At 36.5% G+C, this 19,045-nt stretch overlaps 1 protein-coding gene across 1 annotated transcript in view; it reads right to left on the bottom strand.

Annotated features, from left to right (window-relative positions):
• Nucleotides 1–8,913: 8,913 nt before the first annotated feature.
• LOC306850193 (VPS10 domain-containing receptor SorCS3-like) overlaps nucleotides 8,914–19,045 on the bottom strand; it is a gene marked incomplete at both ends in the record, with an annotated part of 51,930 nt that continues 41,798 nt past the window's right edge. The window contains 7 exons of the mRNA XM_079385689.1: nucleotides 8,914–8,975; nucleotides 10,194–10,429; nucleotides 10,641–10,746; nucleotides 13,618–13,717; nucleotides 16,353–16,484; nucleotides 17,209–17,321; nucleotides 17,458–17,581. Of these exons, the coding sequence (XP_079241815.1) occupies nucleotides 8,914–8,975; nucleotides 10,194–10,429; nucleotides 10,641–10,746; nucleotides 13,618–13,717; nucleotides 16,353–16,484; nucleotides 17,209–17,321; nucleotides 17,458–17,581 (873 nt within the window). The remainder of the gene's footprint in view (nucleotides 8,976–10,193; nucleotides 10,430–10,640; nucleotides 10,747–13,617; nucleotides 13,718–16,352; nucleotides 16,485–17,208; nucleotides 17,322–17,457; nucleotides 17,582–19,045) is intronic.

The following is a 19,045-nucleotide window of genomic DNA, read 5'->3' as shown; positions in this document are numbered from 1 at the left end:
CCACACCGGGTGCTGCTCCTGTCAGCTAAGAACAGGAAACGGAGGCTACAATTCGCACAGGCTCACCAAAATTGGACAATAGAAGATTGGAAAAACGTTGCCTGGTCTGATGAGTCTCGATTTCTGCTGAGACATTCAGATGGTAGGGTCAGAATTTGGCGTAAAAGAACATGAAAGCATGGATCCATCCTGTCTTGTCTCAACGGTTCAGGGTGGTGGTAGTGGTGTAATGGTATGGGGGATATTTTCTTGGCACACTTTGGGCCCCTTAGTATCAATTGAGCATCGTTTAAACGCCACAGCCTGCCTGAGTATTGTTGCTGACCATGTCCATCACTTTATGACTACAGTGTACCCATCTTCTGATGGCTACTTCCAGCAGGATAATGCACCATGTCACAAAGCTCAAATCATCTCAGACTGGTTTCTTGAACATGACAATGAGTTCACTTTACTCAAATGGCCTCCACAGTCACCAGATCTCAATCCAATAGAGCACCTTTGGGATGTGGTGGAACGGGAGATTGGCATCATGGATGTGCAGTCGACAAAATCATGTCAATATGGACCAAAATCTCTGAGGAATGTTTCCAACACCTTGTTGAATCTATGCCACGAAGAATTAAGGCAGTTCTGAAGGCAAAAGAGGGTCCAACTCTAGCGTACTAGCAAGGTGTGCCTAATAAAGTGGCCAGTGAGTGCATGTCTATTTGACATCTGATCGGAAACATCCAATAGACGTATTGTAGATGAGCAAACATTGTAAAAGATTAAAAAAAATACGTCTTGCAGATGTCAAATAGATGTCTCCGTGATGTATGTGTGCTATTCCCTCACATAGCCAGTTGTAATAGCAAAATAAACCCATTCAGGGGTGATTTAAATTTTGGTAAACCTGTCGGGTTTATTTTGCGATTAATCCCTTATCCTTTTTTTGGGGGGGACGCGAGATGGGAATGGAAAAATTCAACACTGGTATTCACCTGTGCACATTTCAGCAGCGGAGCAACATATCATTGACAAGTAGAGCATATTGAATTGATTATTAATGTTAAATAATGAATGAATTATAGTTTTAGATGTTAATAACTCAACCTCTGCACTAAAAGAGTCATGTTTTGCTGGTTGTTTGGACTAGCCTGCTGTCTGCAACCTGGTTGCTTTGTTATAATACATCAAGCGTTCAGATTTAAATGGGTTAGTAGTTTATTCGAGCTCTGGGCACATTATGACTTCCACGACCTTACTGTAATTCTCGTTCCCTAGAAAACCGCAATTTCTCACGCCCGCTCACTATATCCGCTGCCCTCAGCTGCACTGCCTTTAAACTAACATGTTTTCGCTTGTGAGTGTTTATGGATAACACAGTCTACAGGGTTTGGCAGCTCATTACTCCACATTGCAGTCATGACCTATAGCGTATTAGTCACATACGAATTGCACCCATTCAGAATGAGGGGGGAAATGCCCTAAAGCGATGGATTGAGTAAAAAGTGTTGTTGCTGACAACGTGTCTCAAACCACTATTATAGTTTGACAACGGAAGAGGTTAATGACCTCACCAATGGCTATGATTGTGAATATGCAAATGGTCAATGAGTACATTGTTAACAAGGGTGGCAGGTTTGAATCAGCGCATTTAACCAGACACAGTTCAGTTTCTGGCTTCATCGCATTTGAACTATGAACTGTGGGGAATATAGTGATTTTTAATGTTTACTTGGTTTTAATTAGTCTTGTAAGAGACTCAGTCTTACTACATATTCCTGACACTGTGTTTTTAGTTTGCCATGAAAAACATGACATTCAAGGAGTTAAAAATAAACGATAGCACATGCAAGTTTGTCAGACTAGATATATATTTCAGGTGATTCTTAATAGAAAACCCAATTTTTTTTAATTTGAGGTAGATGATAGAAAAGCAAGTACCTAGACAATTGCAAAGCTGTTCAAAACTTATATCATGCTATAAATTGAAAATACAAAAATAGAAGAGACTTCTATTTCAAATAAGTCCAGTTATTTTGAACTTTTGTATTCATCAGAGAATCCTGAAAAAAAAGGTTTCCACAAAAATATGTAGCAGCACACTGTTTTTACCATTAAAAACACTAAGAAATGTTTTTTGAGCACCAGATTAGCATATTAGAATACTTTTCTAGGACTGGAATGATGGCTGTTAAAAATTTGCTATATATAGCTGCTGAATTAACATATATATATATTGAACATATATAAATGTGTCAAATTTAAGAAATTCATTGAGGAAGAAAGATCAAGTACATCCTCCTTTACAAAAGTCTAGTGTAATGTGTCCTCCTCCTTTCATAGATCCACTGATATTTTCCTGATAAGTTCAAACCGTAGTTTAATATGTGCTTTCTTTTTATAGGCACCATTTATACAATGGAGAGAATCCTGGTTGGATGCATCATTTGCTGTCTGCAAGTAAGTCAGTCTTGTTATGCTATTGAAACCAATAATTATGCAGTGAAAAAAAAGAGTAGCAGTTTGATTTTCACGCTTGCGTAGATGAAATTTGTCTAAATGAACACATGAAATGTACATCATTTTTCAGCACTAATTAAAGATGAGTCACAGAGGTAGAATAAACAATGAGCAGATGTTAGTTTTACAGTTTGATGGCATCGAAGTGATTTAGTTTGGTAGTTAGATGTCATTATTATTCAGTATGATTCCATCATAAGTCCACACTGTGGTGTGGGAGTTGGAAAGGCCTCAGTGGAGCATTAACACACACACACACACACACACACACACACACACACTCACATACACACAATCTCGCCCATGGTATGTGTAATATATCAGTGGTGACAGGCTGAGAGAGATGTGTCTGCTTCTTTATTAGAATGTGTAATTGATTTACTGACCCTTGTATGGGCCATAAGACACCATCATTAGTCACAGAGTAGGAGTTAACACGTGTGCGTGAGGATATGTGACCGCAGTGACGCTTTGAGAGTGTGTGTGAGTGTAACGAGTCCCAGTATAGGACGTTAGAGACAGTCATTAGTCAGACCGGACTCATCCTCAGCAGTGACACACTGGGGAGTCAGTAGAGAAATTCTGCACTAGCGAGGATGGATTCATCCCTCTGTGTCCCTGTGTACTGCACTTTTGTGCATGAGCCTGCTTTAGTCCACAGATCTGAGAACAGTGCTTTACTGCATTAATCACTGAGCCTTTTCACTTAGCGGACACTCAACATTAACCGCAGACTTAATAAAAACACTGCCGATAACGAGCTGCTTGATGTAATGGAAATGATGATAAAAGAGCACGAAGGGCGGCTGTTTATTTCCCAGGGTTCCTGGTCGGCCCTGATCATTCTGAAGAAACTGGACCCAGCAGTCCTGATTTAATTCTTTAAACTGTTTCCAGGTCAAAAAACACAACCTGATACACTTGACATCAGTAGAGCATGCTAAGGAAGGCAGCACTGTTACTATTACTCAAATATTTCAGTCCCTAATCGTAAGTATTAACATTGGTAATGTAACTTAACATGCCCTGTGTTATGGATGTAAACGATACATCAAATCATCAGATGTGGCTTGTTGAGTAAGGCTGTGTGATTACTCTTATGTTACTGTTAGGTATAATTTGCACACAAAAAATCCCATACACATATACTACTGTTTAAAAGTTTAAGATTTATTTTTTTTCATGAATAGAATGTTAAAAAAGCAGCTTTTATTTAAAATAGAAATCTTTTGTAACATTATAAGTGTCTTTATTGCACCTTAACAACCACCTGCATTTCCTTCATGTATTCTACATTTAAAAAATCTTTATTTCTTTAGGTGATACTTCAGTAAGGATACATTACAAAAAGCAACAAAATCACTAATGGTCAGCTTCTCTCATTTGTTTTTTTTATCTTTCACTCCACCTGGGAATTTTTATGAATAACATACTCTACAGGGGTTGGTAGCTAATTTTTACTTGTATTTATAGAAATTACAAATGTAATATGACAGTATCACAAAGTCACATTGGCCTTTTCACTGATGGGATTGTGTGTTTGTGTGCATTTGAAAACTTGCTAAGCACAGTGACTTTTCCTTTGATGTGGCTGGCTTTATCATGTTCAAACATAATGCATAATTCAATGCATAATTTACAATGATGGCAAATACAATCACAGTATATATTTTATTATTAACAACACTGATACACAGTGATTGGGAGATCAAACCAGCACAGCATGAATATCAAATACAAAATGCACACAGGGAACTGAAGCTGAATTATAGGCTGTTTGCACATGCAACGGCTGGCCTCTGTTACACACACACATTATTGCATCTCTTAGTATTGGAAGTCAATATTTTTAATCTTTCTATTATCAATTCCAGATAAGAATCAAGCAAATCTCTAAACTCACAGGGATTATGCAAGTGTAAATTAAAAGGAAGGTAAGGCAGATGAAACGACCTCAGGTGTAGAGTTCTGTGTGAAAGTGTTTTGCACACATTTTCATTTTAATTAAATATTAAAGCACTCAATAATTTTGTTCTCATTAAAACCATTTTTTTAAACAAAAAGAAATAAGTAGCAATTTTTTTATTTTTCGGGCTAGTAAGCAACACCCAAGCAACCACCCAAAACCACCTAGCAACCCTTATATTAAGAAAATCTAATTAACATTTGTCCTCACATTTATTCCAGATAATTACATGTTTTAAACTAAATTAATCTTGCAGTCAAAAACGTGTATGTTTTCTAATCACTTACATACTCCAGAAGCACTTGTGACAGTAAAATTTCTTAGGGATTTGACTGCATATAATGCTAAATATTTTAAATTACACTTTATTGTCCATTAAAAATGGACATTAGTTTGGAATCTTAATGATTCACTAGATGCCTGGTAGTAAAATTAGGATATAAATTCCATAAAAATATGGAATCACACAGCAGATCTCTAGATACACAGATTAACAGCAATAAACGTGAAACATGGTCACATTAGCTCAAAACAAATAAAATGTCATTCTATAATGTCTGAGGGGAGAGGAGGTTCCTGCAAATATATAAGCATAATCATTAGTTTGATATCACAAAGGACAACCACCTCGTTTAATATCCTTTAATGAAGCACATAAAACAGAATGGCGTTTCATAAAGTCTCACTATTGGAAGGTCACCATGGAAAAGGATATTTCCTATATCAGTCTCTGGCTTGGATTTGATCCAGCTGGGAGGCGAGTTGGCATCCACATTTGAAGCCTGGCAGTTAAATTTGGCATAAGTGAATATATTTCATTTTATATATTAATGCCTAGTATGTTAGATATATATATATATATATATATATATATATATAGTCAAAATTTCAGGCAACACAAAGTCTCTTGCTGCTCTAATGATATGTTTTGACAACTCGGTGACAACATCTCATTTTATTATATATATTTTTTTTTATAAAGGTCATGAATAATGGTAGTGCATAAAAAAAATGAACACGATTGTTTTTCTAACAATTGCGCCAGTCAGAATGGCACTGAAGTGAAACGGGCCTGATGAATGTGTCATGTGTGAGGTGAACTCCGTAAGTAATGACAGACGGAGGAGACGGAAGTACTCAAACCAAAACAGGCCTTTTTAATAATTCATCAGACATTAAATAATCCCTCTGATTTTATCAATGTTTCTCCATCTCTGAAAGCTCAGGATGACCTTTGGAAAATATTCAATCTTTTTCACACGTGGCAGTGATGAGTCTGGCAGGAAAGGTTGAAACTTAAACACAGTCCGACAGCTACAGGAAATACACACAAGAAAAACTCACACGCGCACACACACACACACACACACACTCACACGCTGACAGCCGAAGCTCAATCGCTCCGACATAGATTCATTTTTCAGACTTCATAAAGTAACAGCTGTCTGTCATTTTCCGAAAGTTATATGGAAGTTGAAATACATCAACTGCAGAAAGTCTGAAACCTGAATTTTATTGCAGCGTTCCCTGGCTGACAGTATGGTGTGATAATGGCTAATTAATTTTTAGCTATTAATGTTCGCACAGATCCATGAATGCACAAATAGGGAAAATACATTATTTATTTTAGTTGAAGTTGAGCAGAGCGGGACAATTTTTAATCATACATTGGAAAACAAGTTTGCACAATAATGTGAAGTACAGCGTCATGGGACATGTAGTTTTACAATTTGCGTATGGTCTCATTAACTTGCAATTACGCCGGTCACATGTGAATATTGACTGAATTTAAAGTAGGCCCATCACAACAAAATACAAAGCACTTAGCGTAGAGTGTGTGGTGAGACATCTGACTATTTCCTTTGCTTTACATTCAATCATTATGGTAAATGAGATCCTAAAGGAAGCGGCACAGTCCGTGGAGGCAAAGCTCTGTGTGCCATACCACCATCCTACGCTTCTCTCCCTTATCACATAAACATGACCACTAGGGCTCCGTGGACGAGATAAAGCTAACTTTGTTTCATGCAGAGTGCTCTTTTGTCCACGTTACTCAACTTTAATCTTCAAATGCAACCATTCAAACTTTGAAAAATGCTGAGAGTCGTCTGAGGTTGTACCTGTTTGTGTGCATGGTGTGTGTATGTGTGAGAGAGCGAGAGCTAAAATGATGAAAAATATGACATTCTAAAGGCTACTGTGGTGCAGGATATTTAGACAGCCTTTGTCCAGACCAGCAGCCTCCACATTTATGGGTGAATATTGAATAGATGCCTGTTTGCATTTCCTTTGTGTACGGAGTCTTTGAACAGCTTCAGCAGATCCTGTAGTCATAAAACCGTAACATACTGAAGACTTTTATGTTTCCTGTTTTGTTCACTAGATGCATCCTCAGTGTCATTTTCAAAATACTGAACCATTTCGATTTTTCTGTCAAAACTGGTGATTAATGAATTTACTCAATTAAATATTTGTATTATTAGTTTGGGGTCAATAAGATTTTGTAAAGTTTTTAAAGAAGTATCTTATGCTCACCAAGATCGCATTTATATGATCAAAAATACTGATACTAAAAACAGTTATTTTAAATTGTAATAATATTTCACAGTATTACTGTTTTCTATTTAAATATTATAATATTACGTTGAATAATTTATTTCTGTGATGCAAAGCTGAATTTTCAGCAGCCATTACTCCAGTCTTCAATGTCACACTATCCTTAAGAAATAATTCTAATATGCTGATTTGGTGCTGAAGAAACATTTATTATTTGTTATCAATACTGAAACAGTTGTGCTGCTTAATATTTTTGTAAAAATCTTTTTTCCAGAATTATTGTATGAATAGAAAGTTCAAAAGAACATCTATTTTTTGGGGGAAAAAACTTTTACTGTCACTTTTGATTAATTCAATGCATCCTTGCTGAATAAAATTATTAATTTATTCCAAACTTTTAGTGTAACTGAATAAATGAACATTTTGCAAATATATACATTTAAAATTTTCAGTCTTTCTCTGCTAGGAAAATGGACCAAAATATGTTGTTATTGTCATAGGACCTACCAGCGTCAGTGGTAGGACTCATGGGATAGTCAAGTGTCCCATCCGGGTACTTTTTGCCTACTCTTTTATGACTATTTTGAATTTGTCCATAGTTCTTTTGTCACATACTGTTTTTTATCTATAGGGAAGTGTGCGATTTCGGATGCAACCCATGTTTAATGGCTGTGGCGTAATTGTAAAAAAAGGCTGAGCACTTCAATATGTCCCACCCAAACTTCCTGTGTGAACAGGTAAAAATTCAACACAAGCAAGTGAGAGAAAATAGAAAATATGCCTGGAATGGTGCAAAATGCAGATTATGCTGAATCACACTGTTTACTTTCATTTCAGCCGAGAATCTCTTTTGTATCCTTTCACTTAACATGATCCTATTAAAGATTTTTCAGAGACACAGGTCATCTGCTGTAGGCTATTTACTGGAGGAATGAAAAGATGAGCGGTGTTTGGAAGTTGCCTTGAGAAACTGGGATACACAGGCCATTCAAGAGTTACAGAAATGTCATGAAAATCCATTGTAAAGAATCAGTGGGCAGTCACTAATGTAAAAATACATTTATTCAGATTAAAGTGACTTTCAGTTCACAGTCGAATATAAAACTGGCTGTCAGCTATTAGTAGCGATGAAACATGCGTTCCAAATGAGTATACTTCTAGGAATCTAGTATCGCGAATACTAACCAAATTAAGAATATGTTACCATTTTACAATAATAATACACATTGCCAAGGCACAAACTGACATGTTTAGCAGATGAGACTTCTACACAGATGAAGGTACCAACCTCTATTTGTGCCATGTACATCTACTCGATCCTAAAACCATGCTCCTTATATGACCTCTTAACATTGATTCAAATGAGGTAAGCATCAATATAAACATACATAAAGCATATGCATATTTCAAATGATTAAATATTGATTTTTCTGTATGAAAGCGTAACATATGATTTGGGAACTGTAAAAGTGAGCTGTTTTACAAATGTGAGGCAGTTAATCTTAATTTATCTACAAGTTAGCATGCGGAAAATGATCTCTTACTTTTACAAAAGGAATTTGGAGCCCCTGCTTAGGAAGATTAGATCAGTTTCTCTGATCATCGTTTTAAGAAAGAACTGTATCGGGGTGACAGAAACTGCTCCTTAAATGCTGATATAACGTACAGTATAATTCTACTGTTTTTGATAGAGATTTTGTTTAATCTGGAATTAAAAATACCTTTATTACCACTTAAGGAATTGTTTATTTATAGAGCTCAAATGTAAAACACCACAATAATAAAAAGGCATAAGCACCACAACAACAGGAAAAGTTAAGGACAAAAAGTATAATTATACATCTAATACAATTGATATCATCTTCAAACCTTCCTTCATCATTTCAGACATTGGTGCAGTTTGGAATCTGTCTTGTCCTTTGCCGCTCTCCAACCCCAAGGCCTCCTAAACACACACACACACACACAAAGTAGAAAATCACTATAATTGCAACCAACAGACAAGGGCAACTCTGTGATCAATGCTTTCCACTTCAGTGTCATGGGATCAGTCCTTGATTACTGTGAATCAAAAAGTCCTGGGACACACAGAAGACAATCACCTTCTCTGACAGCGGAGTAATAAAAGTAGAATGAATGAATTGGGGTCCATCCACTGACCTCACGGTTACAAACAACAGATACACACAAAAACAAGCACATCTCTCTTCATGCTCCTTGAGTGCAAATTGCATCTTTATGAACATTAAAGATGACAGAAAAGGACTTCCCTTGAGAAAAAGAAGTGTGCTTAATTGTAGTGAACGTGCACTTGTAGTGTACTTCAATTCTTGAAATTATATATTTTTAAAAAGCTTTACTTGTAGATAGCATATCAAAGGGTTAGTTCGCCCCAAAATGAAAATTCTGTCATTAATTACTCACCCTCTCGTCGTTCCGTAAGACATCCGCTCAACTTCAGAACACAAATTAAGATATTTTTGATGGAATCGCAGAGCTTTCTGACCTTGCATGGACAGCAACACAACTGAAATGTTCCCAGACCCAGAAAAGTAGTAAGGACATCGGCAAATCAGTCCAGTTTCGAATGACGTGAGGGTGAGTAATTAATGACAGAATTTTCATTTTGGGGAGAACTAACTCTTTAATAATGATATAAAAGACCGCTAAAGTGTACTTAAATAAGCTACATCTTTCTTAACACTTTAAAGTGCACTTTGTAATAATGTCAAATCAAAAGTTTTATGGAGTACATTTAAAATTTTGTTTTACTCTTCCGTCATGCTTTAAAGATGTACTTTAATGTGTTGACATACTAAAACACACTTCATTATAATTTTACTCTAGTTATTTGATATTACATTCAAAGTTAAGATATTTTAAATGTACTAAATTGCAAAATCTTTGCAAAATGTTTATTAAATTGGTGAAAAAGCACTCTTAACTAGTTTAACTCTCTGCATTTAATATAAATTTACACTACAATAAATGTATTTAATTGTTAAAAACATGCAATTAAAGTACTTAAAATCATTACATTCAGTTTGCACTTAAGCATTTTCTTTGAAAGTAAATTCTTTTTCCATAAAAAGCATGCTAAAGTGTACTTATTTTTCCACAAGACTTGTTAAGAAACTATATATATGATAATGACTTTTCTCACCAGTGTTGTGAGCCTCCAGCTCTTTCTCCATCAGTTCTCTTGGAGGTGGCAGTTGGCTGAAGCTGTTGTGTGTTCCGGTGTTGGAGGGAAATGGTGTGTGTGTTGTGTGTGCGCTGCATGTTGTGAATGAAGTGGCTGTTGTACGAGTGCCGTTCTTCTCCTGTCCGACAGCGCTGATCATCTCAGGCTCCTTCTCATGGGTGTCCTCTGTCTCCACATGGATCCATGGGATTTTACTAGTGTTGTAGGAAAAAAACTGGATCAGTTTTTGTTTCTGGTCCAAGTAGATCAGATCAAAAGGAAACAGTTAGTCACTGATGCCAGTAAAGTAAGCAAGCATCATTTGTCAGCATTGGTTGGTATATCCAGGGCATATCAAAATGACAGTGTGCAATTAGCCCAGATTTGTTGAGCAGAACTGAGAGATTTGGGAGAGGCAAGGTTTACCGTTTGAACTTGTAGATGAAGAGAATAGCCAATCCCACTAGGCCCAGAGAAACCAATACCAGCATGGCAGAGCCACTGGGGAGAACACTGGAGTCCACCAGAGGTGCTGCAGGCAATGTTACACAGCATAACTCAATGTCTCAGCAAGAATAAGTTAGTTATTGATATTAATATTATTGATATTATAAAATTAATAATTACTATGCCTTATGTTTCATATATTGTTAATGAAGATGAATCATATTGAAAATGTATCAAATATGATACAGATATATTTATTTCATTAATTAATGTAATGTCCATTTCAGAATGTATTATACTCATTAAAATAAAAATGACTATCCAATTATTTGCCCTCCAAAAGTATTGGAACAGTAAAGACCAAATTGCTCTGTTGGCTGTGGAGTCAAGACATTTGCAAATATGTTTAAAAGATGAATATGAGACAAAACAACAGAATGTCACATTTTATTATAGGCCGTTGCAACACACATATGTTTTACCAAATAAAAAGAACAGCACTTTTAGAGTTCATCCCACTCATTGATGTGAGCATAAGTATTGGGACAGTTGAACATAAGGCAGATATAAATGATTAAAAGCTATTATTTAATTGCAGATCCCTTGCACACAATCACAGCAGTGAGTCTGTGACCCATAGACATCACCAGACTCTTGGTCTCATCCTTTGAAATACTTTTCCCAGCCTTTAATGCAGCCAACTCCAATTGTTGCTTGTTTTGGGGAGTTTCTGCCTTTACTCTCCTCTTCAGCCGGTGAAATTCATGTTCAATCGGATTTAAATCTGGAGACTGACTTTGCCCTTATAAATTCCTTGACTGAACTGGCAGGGTGTTTTGGGTCATTGTCCTGATGCAATATGAAGCACTTCCCAATGAATCTGGTGGCATTTTCTTGAATATTGGTAGGCAAGATGGTTTTGTACCCTTCCAAATTCATTCTGCTACTTTCATCATATATTAAGTCATCAGTAAAGTTGAGAAGGCCTGTTCCAGAGGTAGTCATACATGCCCATGCCATGACACCACCTCCACCATGCTTTACAGATGAGGCTGTGTGCTTGGGATCATTTGCAGTTCCCATTTTTTCTCCACATTTTTGCTTTCCCATTACTTAGATAAAGGTTCATCTTTGTCTCATCGGTCCATAAACACAGTTTCTGGCTCACCTTTGTGCTTTTGTGCAAAACTCTAATCTTGCCTTTCTATTTTTGGTGCTGGTCAGAGGTTTGTATCTTGCTGTGTAGCATCTGTAATTCTGTGTCAAAGTCTCATGAGGACAGTAGATTGTCAGAGCATCACCCCAGCTTTCTGAAAGTTGTTGGTGATTTTACAAACACGTCTTTTAGGGTTAATTTTCACAGCTTTTATGATTTGTCTGTCATCAACTACTGTTGTTTTCTCAGCCGATCAGGTCGTTGTTGGTGGTTTCCAAACTCTTGATTTCTCCATGCCTTTTGTTTTTTCTAGAGCTCTAACTGACTTCCTCTCTTCTTTTAGCATCCAAATTGCTTGCTTTTCTCTCAAAGTCAGCTCCCTCGTCTTCTTCATCCTGGTTTGTGTGTGTCATCATCGAATGCAAGATTCAGAATACAGAAGTAATGGATATAACTGATACGACACATTCCCTGCTTTTAATATCTGAAGAATTAATGCAACAGGACACAGCTGATCACTTAGAAAGACCTGTGAGGCAACTGTTCCAATACTTATGCTCACATCAGATAGGGGGATGAAACTCCAAAAGTGCTGAACTTCTTAGCTGGTAAAACATGTATGTGTTGAATCACCCAATAATAAAATGTGACATTCTGTAGTTTTGTCTCATATTCATCTTTTAATCATATTTGTAAATATATCGACTCCACAGCCAACAGAGCAATTTTGTCTTTACTGTTCCAATACTTTTGGAGGGCACTGTAGGTAAACAAGGTAAATATCAATTTTAGAGAATACCTGCTCTATCATTATTAATATCTCGGTGATTTCCACTATAACTCTTGGTAACATAATTTTATAAATGAATAAAAAAAAAAAACTTCATGAATAAAAAAGGAATCATGAATAAAATGAAAATGCTTCAAAGATTTAAAATGCAGTCCAATAAATTGTTCTAAATCTTGTTATTTTGTCAGAATGATTATTGATAAATAGAAATAAAGGAAGAATATATTACTGTCATATATAATATTATATTACTGGTATATGTTATTGGTATAACAACAGCTAACTGCAAAAACAAAATGTCTGTTGACCACAAATATCTTTGCTGTCTCTCGGACCGTGTCTGATGTGTGAGAGGCATATCCATTTCAGTAATTCTAAAAACTGTCTCACTCGTTCACTGCACACACACACACACACACACACGCTGCAGTCCATCCTTCAGCCCTTTGAGGGTTGACGCATGATGATTGTGACCTTTCGGCAGAATGCAGGAGGCAATCTGAACCTTTTCCTGTTCAGAGCAATGAAGACAAATGGCCGTGTCTGAAAAGGGTAGAATTATATGTGGCAGAGAGACACTCTTTATGATCCCGTAATGTCATTTCTAACTCACTATATTGGTCATGCTCAGACAGGCTCCATATTATCAATATTAATCTAAAGTCCAGGGTGGAGTATCTGCTCTCTGGGATTTCTAGCACCAAGAGAAGTTTGAGGGATTTGACACAATGGATCATCAGCAAAGTAATCATGTAGTGTACCTTATATAACCACAGAAGTATAAAGTCACCTCACATAACCACAGACAGTGCTGTAATTTACCACAACGAGGTGGCAATTAAATGCAGAACACAATGCGGTAGACAGTTTAATGCAATTCAACTACAGACAGCAGTGCCAAACGAGCCCTATAACCACAGACAGAAGCAGTGCGATGCATTTTGTGTCATCTGAGAGCATGGATTGTCCTATTAAAATCTTAGGAACAGAAACTTGTGTTCAGGTCTTACCCAGTGTGAGCTGAGACACAGACACAGTGACCCGCGTGTCAGGCTTCAGATCAAACTGGATCAGGTTCTGATTTAAAGCATTCATGAAGACCTCCGACATCTGAAACAAGAGAATGATAATCGTAACTGGTGAAAAGCCTTGTTTTAATCTATCATATTATTTTATAAAATACAGTGCCGTAAGAAGGTTTTTGCCCCTTTCCTGATGTTTTTTTTTTTTTTTGCATATTTATCACACTTAAAAGATTCAGATAATCAAACAAATTTTACTATTTCACAGAGATAATGCAAGTAAATACAAAATGCAGTTTTTAAATAATTATTTCATTTATTAAGGGAAAAAAGCTGTTCAAACCTACCTGGCCCTAAGTGAAAAATGAATTGCCCCTTCCTGTTAAATAATGAAAGAACTGTGATTAACCACATTACTTTAGAAAGCGGAGTTAAATTTCACTAGCCACATCCAGGCCTGATTACTGCCAGACCTGTTGAATCAAGAAATCACTTGAATAGAACCTGTCTGAAAAAGTGAAGCATGCTTAAAGAGCAACACATCATGCCGCGATCTAAAGAAATTCAAGAACAGATGAGAAACAAAATAGTTGATATGTATCAGTCTGGAGAGGGTTCTAAAGCCATTTCTAAGGCTTTGGGACTCCAACGAACCATGGTCAGAGCCATTATCCACAAATGGAGAAAACTTGGAACAGTGGTGAACCTTCTCAGGAGTGGCTGGCCTACAAAAATTATTCCAAGAGCGCAATGATGACTCATCCAGGAGATCATAAAAGAACCCAGAACAACATCTAAAGAACTGCAGGCCTCACTTGCCTCAATTAAGGTCAATGTTCATGATTCAACATTAAGAAAGAGACTGGGTAAAAACGGCATCCATGGGAGAAAGACTCACATTTGCCAAAACATATCTTGATTATCCCCAAGACTTTTGGGCAAATATTCTGTGGACTGATGCGGCAAAAGTTGAAATTTTTGTGTGTGTGTCCCGTTACATCTGGCGTAAAACACAGTATTTCATAAAAAGAACATCATACCAACAGTCAAACATGGTGGTGGTAGTGTGATGGTCTGAGGCTGCTTTGCAGGTTCAGGACCTGGACGACTTGCCATAATTGATGGAACCATGAATTCTGCACTCTATCAGAAAATCCTGAAGGAGAATGTCCAGCCATCAGTTTGTGATCTCAAGCACACTTGGGTTATGCAGCAGGAAAATGAACCCAAACACACCAGCAAATCCACCTCTGAATGGCTCAAGAAAAACAAAATTAAGGTTTTGGAGTGGCCAAATTAATGTCCGGACTTAAATCCGATTGAGATGATGTGGCATGTACTTAAACAGTCCTTTCATGCTAGAAAACCCTCCAATGTGGCTGAATTAAAGCAATTCTGCAAAGAAGAGTGGGACAAAATTCCTCCACAGCGATGTGAAAGACTCATTGCCAGTTATCGCAAACGCTTGATTGTAGTTTTAGGGGACAATTACTTTTTCACATTGTGCCAGGCAGGTTCGTATAGCTTTTTTCCCTTAATAAATGAAATCATCATTTCAAAACTGCATTTTATATTTACTCGGGTTATCTTGTAATATTAAAATTAGTTTGATGTGAATCTTTTAAGTGTGACAAATATGCAAAAAATGTAAAAAAACAGGAATGGGGCAAAACCTTTTCATGGCACTGTATTAATATGCAATGTTACAACATTAAAGCAGTAAATGTGTGTAAATATTTTAAATGACTAAAATCATAGTAATGATTTCAACATGTGAACATACGCTACTATTCAAAAGTTTTGGGGTTGTTTTTCTGAATGAAAATCTCTTATGCTTACCAAGACTGCATTATTTTGATCAAAAATACAGTGAAAACAGTAATATTTTGAAATATGATCACAATTTAAAATGTAATTTATTCCTTTGTTGCAAAAAGTACAGCAAATTTTCAGCAGCCAATACTCCAGTCTTCAGTGTCACATTTTAACACTGAAAAACATTTTATTAAATTATTTTTATCAATGTAGAAACAAGTTATTAATATTTGTGCTTAATATTTTGGTGGAAACCATTTTTTCAGAAATCTTTGATGAACTGAATGTTCTAAAGAACAGCATTTATTTGAAACAAAAATCTTAATTAAATGTTGTTACTGTCACTTTTAAACAATTTATTGCATCCATGCTTAATAAGTTTGTTAATAACAAATCATACTGACCCCAAACATTTGAATCATAGTGTATTTGTGTTGAGTATATTAATAAATATTTATAAAGGGTGTAAAAAAGCTTTATTTGCATAACGATTGTGAATATGAATCTTTTGTATGCAATTTAAAATGATCATACTATATTTTTCATTTTGGAAAGCTGTAGGTCATAACCCTACATAAACTGAGAACGCGATAAAAAAAATTCTGCTGATTTTAGCATAAATTTGAATTATTGTTAAGTACAAATTTAACAGGGATTTTTATTTCTCTTTGTGGTTTCTGGGCATTACAATTCAGTCCATGACATTTTTAAAGTAAGTGCATGTATTTTTCAGCAGGTTTATTCGCTAGTAATAAAGCCTATTTTTATTGCCACTATAATTTGTTTAGCCATCAGAGAATCATAATTGGTTATTTTAACAGATTGTATCAATCATCAGACCCTGTCATTTGGGGGATCACAGCAAAGCATTTTGTTTCAATATGCATGTGTGTGTGTGTGGTTCTCGCCTTATCAAGCTGTTCCTCTGTGTGTGATCTGAATGCAGACTGGTTTGTCTCAGGTAGGATAAAGAGCTCAGAGGCAGTTGGAGATCCAGGAAACACAGAGACCAACAGCTGGTCCTCAGGGAAGCCGCAAACCTGGAGAAAAACACACACAGATAAACACGCATTTCTCATACGCTAGTCACTATTAAATTAAACATTTTATCAGCATGCAACATTCATGACGGGATCTAATTCATGCGTAAAAGCTAGTCAATCATTTCATGCCCGTTTGCACATTAATAATATCTCCGTTAATGTTTGCAAATCATAAGTCATTCCAGCGAATCTCGAGATGGTTGTAATATTTATGATATGATGTTGTGTAACCGTATTGAAAGCACTCTGTTCAAGTTGAAAATCCAGAGGTATTGGGAGACCATTATATTTGTGCTTGAGCGACTCATTGTAATGGAGTTCTGTGGAGCAGTTCTTTGGCTCTGTTCTTTAATTGGCTGACTGGCTTTAGAGTCTCTCTGTTGCCACATCAATATTCACTCTGAACTCCTGTGATTCACTCTCGCCAGTAGCACTACATTACCCTATCTCTCGCTTTCAGACTGAGGGGAAATCAGATGGATGCGTGAGAGCACGTAAAGCCTCTCAGCCAAACACGAACCTCGCCGGAGAGCCCAGAAAGAGCCATCAGGCTTTAAACCAGCAGCGTATGAGAGAGAGGAAAGAGAATAGCTGAAGAGAGAGGAAGCGTGGTGAGCTATCAGCAGCCTTTCAAGAAATTTCATGAGTTCTTTTCAGCAGTTCATTGACATGAACAGAGCACTCCAACAGGAATTGATGATTGACTTTAAGATCGGTATACCTGAGAGAGCGTTGCCCTGACAACACGCCCCACGTCCTGTCTCCATTCGGCAACGGACGGGTTGTGCTCCTCCAGGTTGGGAGAAAACGACAGCAGTAGAGAACGGAAGAAGTCTGGGAACGATAGGAACAGAGATGAAGCTCTGCCAAAAATTCCTCTTAATTCTGAATATGTGTCTGTGAAACTAAAAATACCACATTCTGTATCTCAAAGAACATTGCAATGTTCGGAGCAACGGGAGGTCTTCACCTTTGACAGTGATGATTTTCACATCCTGTAGGACTGTGCCTCCCGCCGACACCTGTACGGTGACAGAGTTCGGTCCCTCTCGCGTGAACGTGTGCGAAACACTTCCTTCCAGTGTGATCAGCGGCTAAAAACATACACATGTGAGATGTTCGGAAACAGGAAAGCAAATCACAGCTCTGACTGATGTGTGAGTGGCAGAATCATTTATAGCAGAAACCAGTTACAGCCCTATATGGCCAAACTCCCACTGTGTTTCACGGTTCAGTTGTCATGCTTTTGATCTCGGGGCTCTTCGTAGATATATTGGGCTTAAGGATCTTCATGCTTTTTCCTGGTATTTTTTAACAAGCCACTCTGTTCGTTAGATTTACTTGTAATTTACGGCGAGCTTGCTGATGTAATTTTTGTGGTCATTTTTTGTTTTGTTCTAGCACAAGATGGGCATGTTGGGCAGCAGCACTAAAATGGACTGATGTTTGTAAATTATATTTTAACATTACTATTCATTCAAAACAACGTGGTTACATTTTAATGCTGCCTTGTTTTCCGTGGAAATTAAAGTAGTGAATACGAAAACATTGTACTTTCAGTGTATAATGGGTTAAGTTAATGCATTTACTTCACTTAAATTATTTACAAGCAGATTTTCTAATATTGCTAACACACTGGAGGGTCTGCTTTTTGCCTGGTTGTGCTCTTTGTTGTATTATTACTTTATTAAAAATTAAAGCAACAACAAACAAATACAGCTGGTTTATAAACAAACCTGGACTGCAAAACTGGGCACCATTTTTTGCTGTTTGCCTCACCCTAAAATAATCCTAAAAGCCTGTTGTTTATATAAAGGAGGAAGGTACATAGGGTGAAATGAACAGATAATATTATTACAGTTATTTCACGTAGAGAATCTAAACTAGGCATTCAATTATAATGCAAAGCTTCTGTATAAGTGAGTTTTAAAATGCTTTTAAATCCTCTGGCAGGTTTCCAGCAGGAAAACGCTCTAGAATTTAGATGCATAATCATTAAAAGCTGCTCTGCCACTTTTTATGTGTTTCACCTCAGAAATGTTAAACAGACCTGAACTGAATGATCTCATAATTCAGTGATGTCTGAAAGCATCATAAAATAGTGATTCACATGCCGATAATAACTGTAGTTTAAATCCATCCTAATCTTTCATGACACAAGAAATCAGTATAATGAAGAAATCAGTCAAAATGAAGTCTGTGATTTATCTTGAGATGAAACAAATGTAAAAACAAAATATGTCAGCAATATTAACACTATAGACTACTGTTCAAAAGTTTTTTTTATGTCTTTGAAAAAAATTCCTTTGCTCACCATGGATTTATTTGATCAAACATACAGTAAAAACAATAATATTGTGAAATATTATTACAATTTAAATGAAATGTTTTCTATTTGAAAATATTTTAGTCATTTATTCCTGTGATGCAAAGCCCTCTAGTCTTCAGAGTCACAGTCTTCAGAAATCAAACTAATATGCAGATTTGCTACATTTATTATTATGAGAGTTGAAAAATGCTTGTGTAGCTTAATTCAGTATGGAAACCACAGTACTTTT

This window comes from Barbus barbus (genome assembly GCF_936440315.1).
Source record: "Barbus barbus genome assembly, chromosome: 30".
NCBI classification, from domain to species: Eukaryota; Metazoa; Chordata; class Actinopteri; order Cypriniformes; family Cyprinidae; genus Barbus; species Barbus barbus.
The sequence above is the reverse complement of the archived record's forward strand: the minus strand, read 5'-3'. Positions and strand labels throughout refer to the sequence as shown.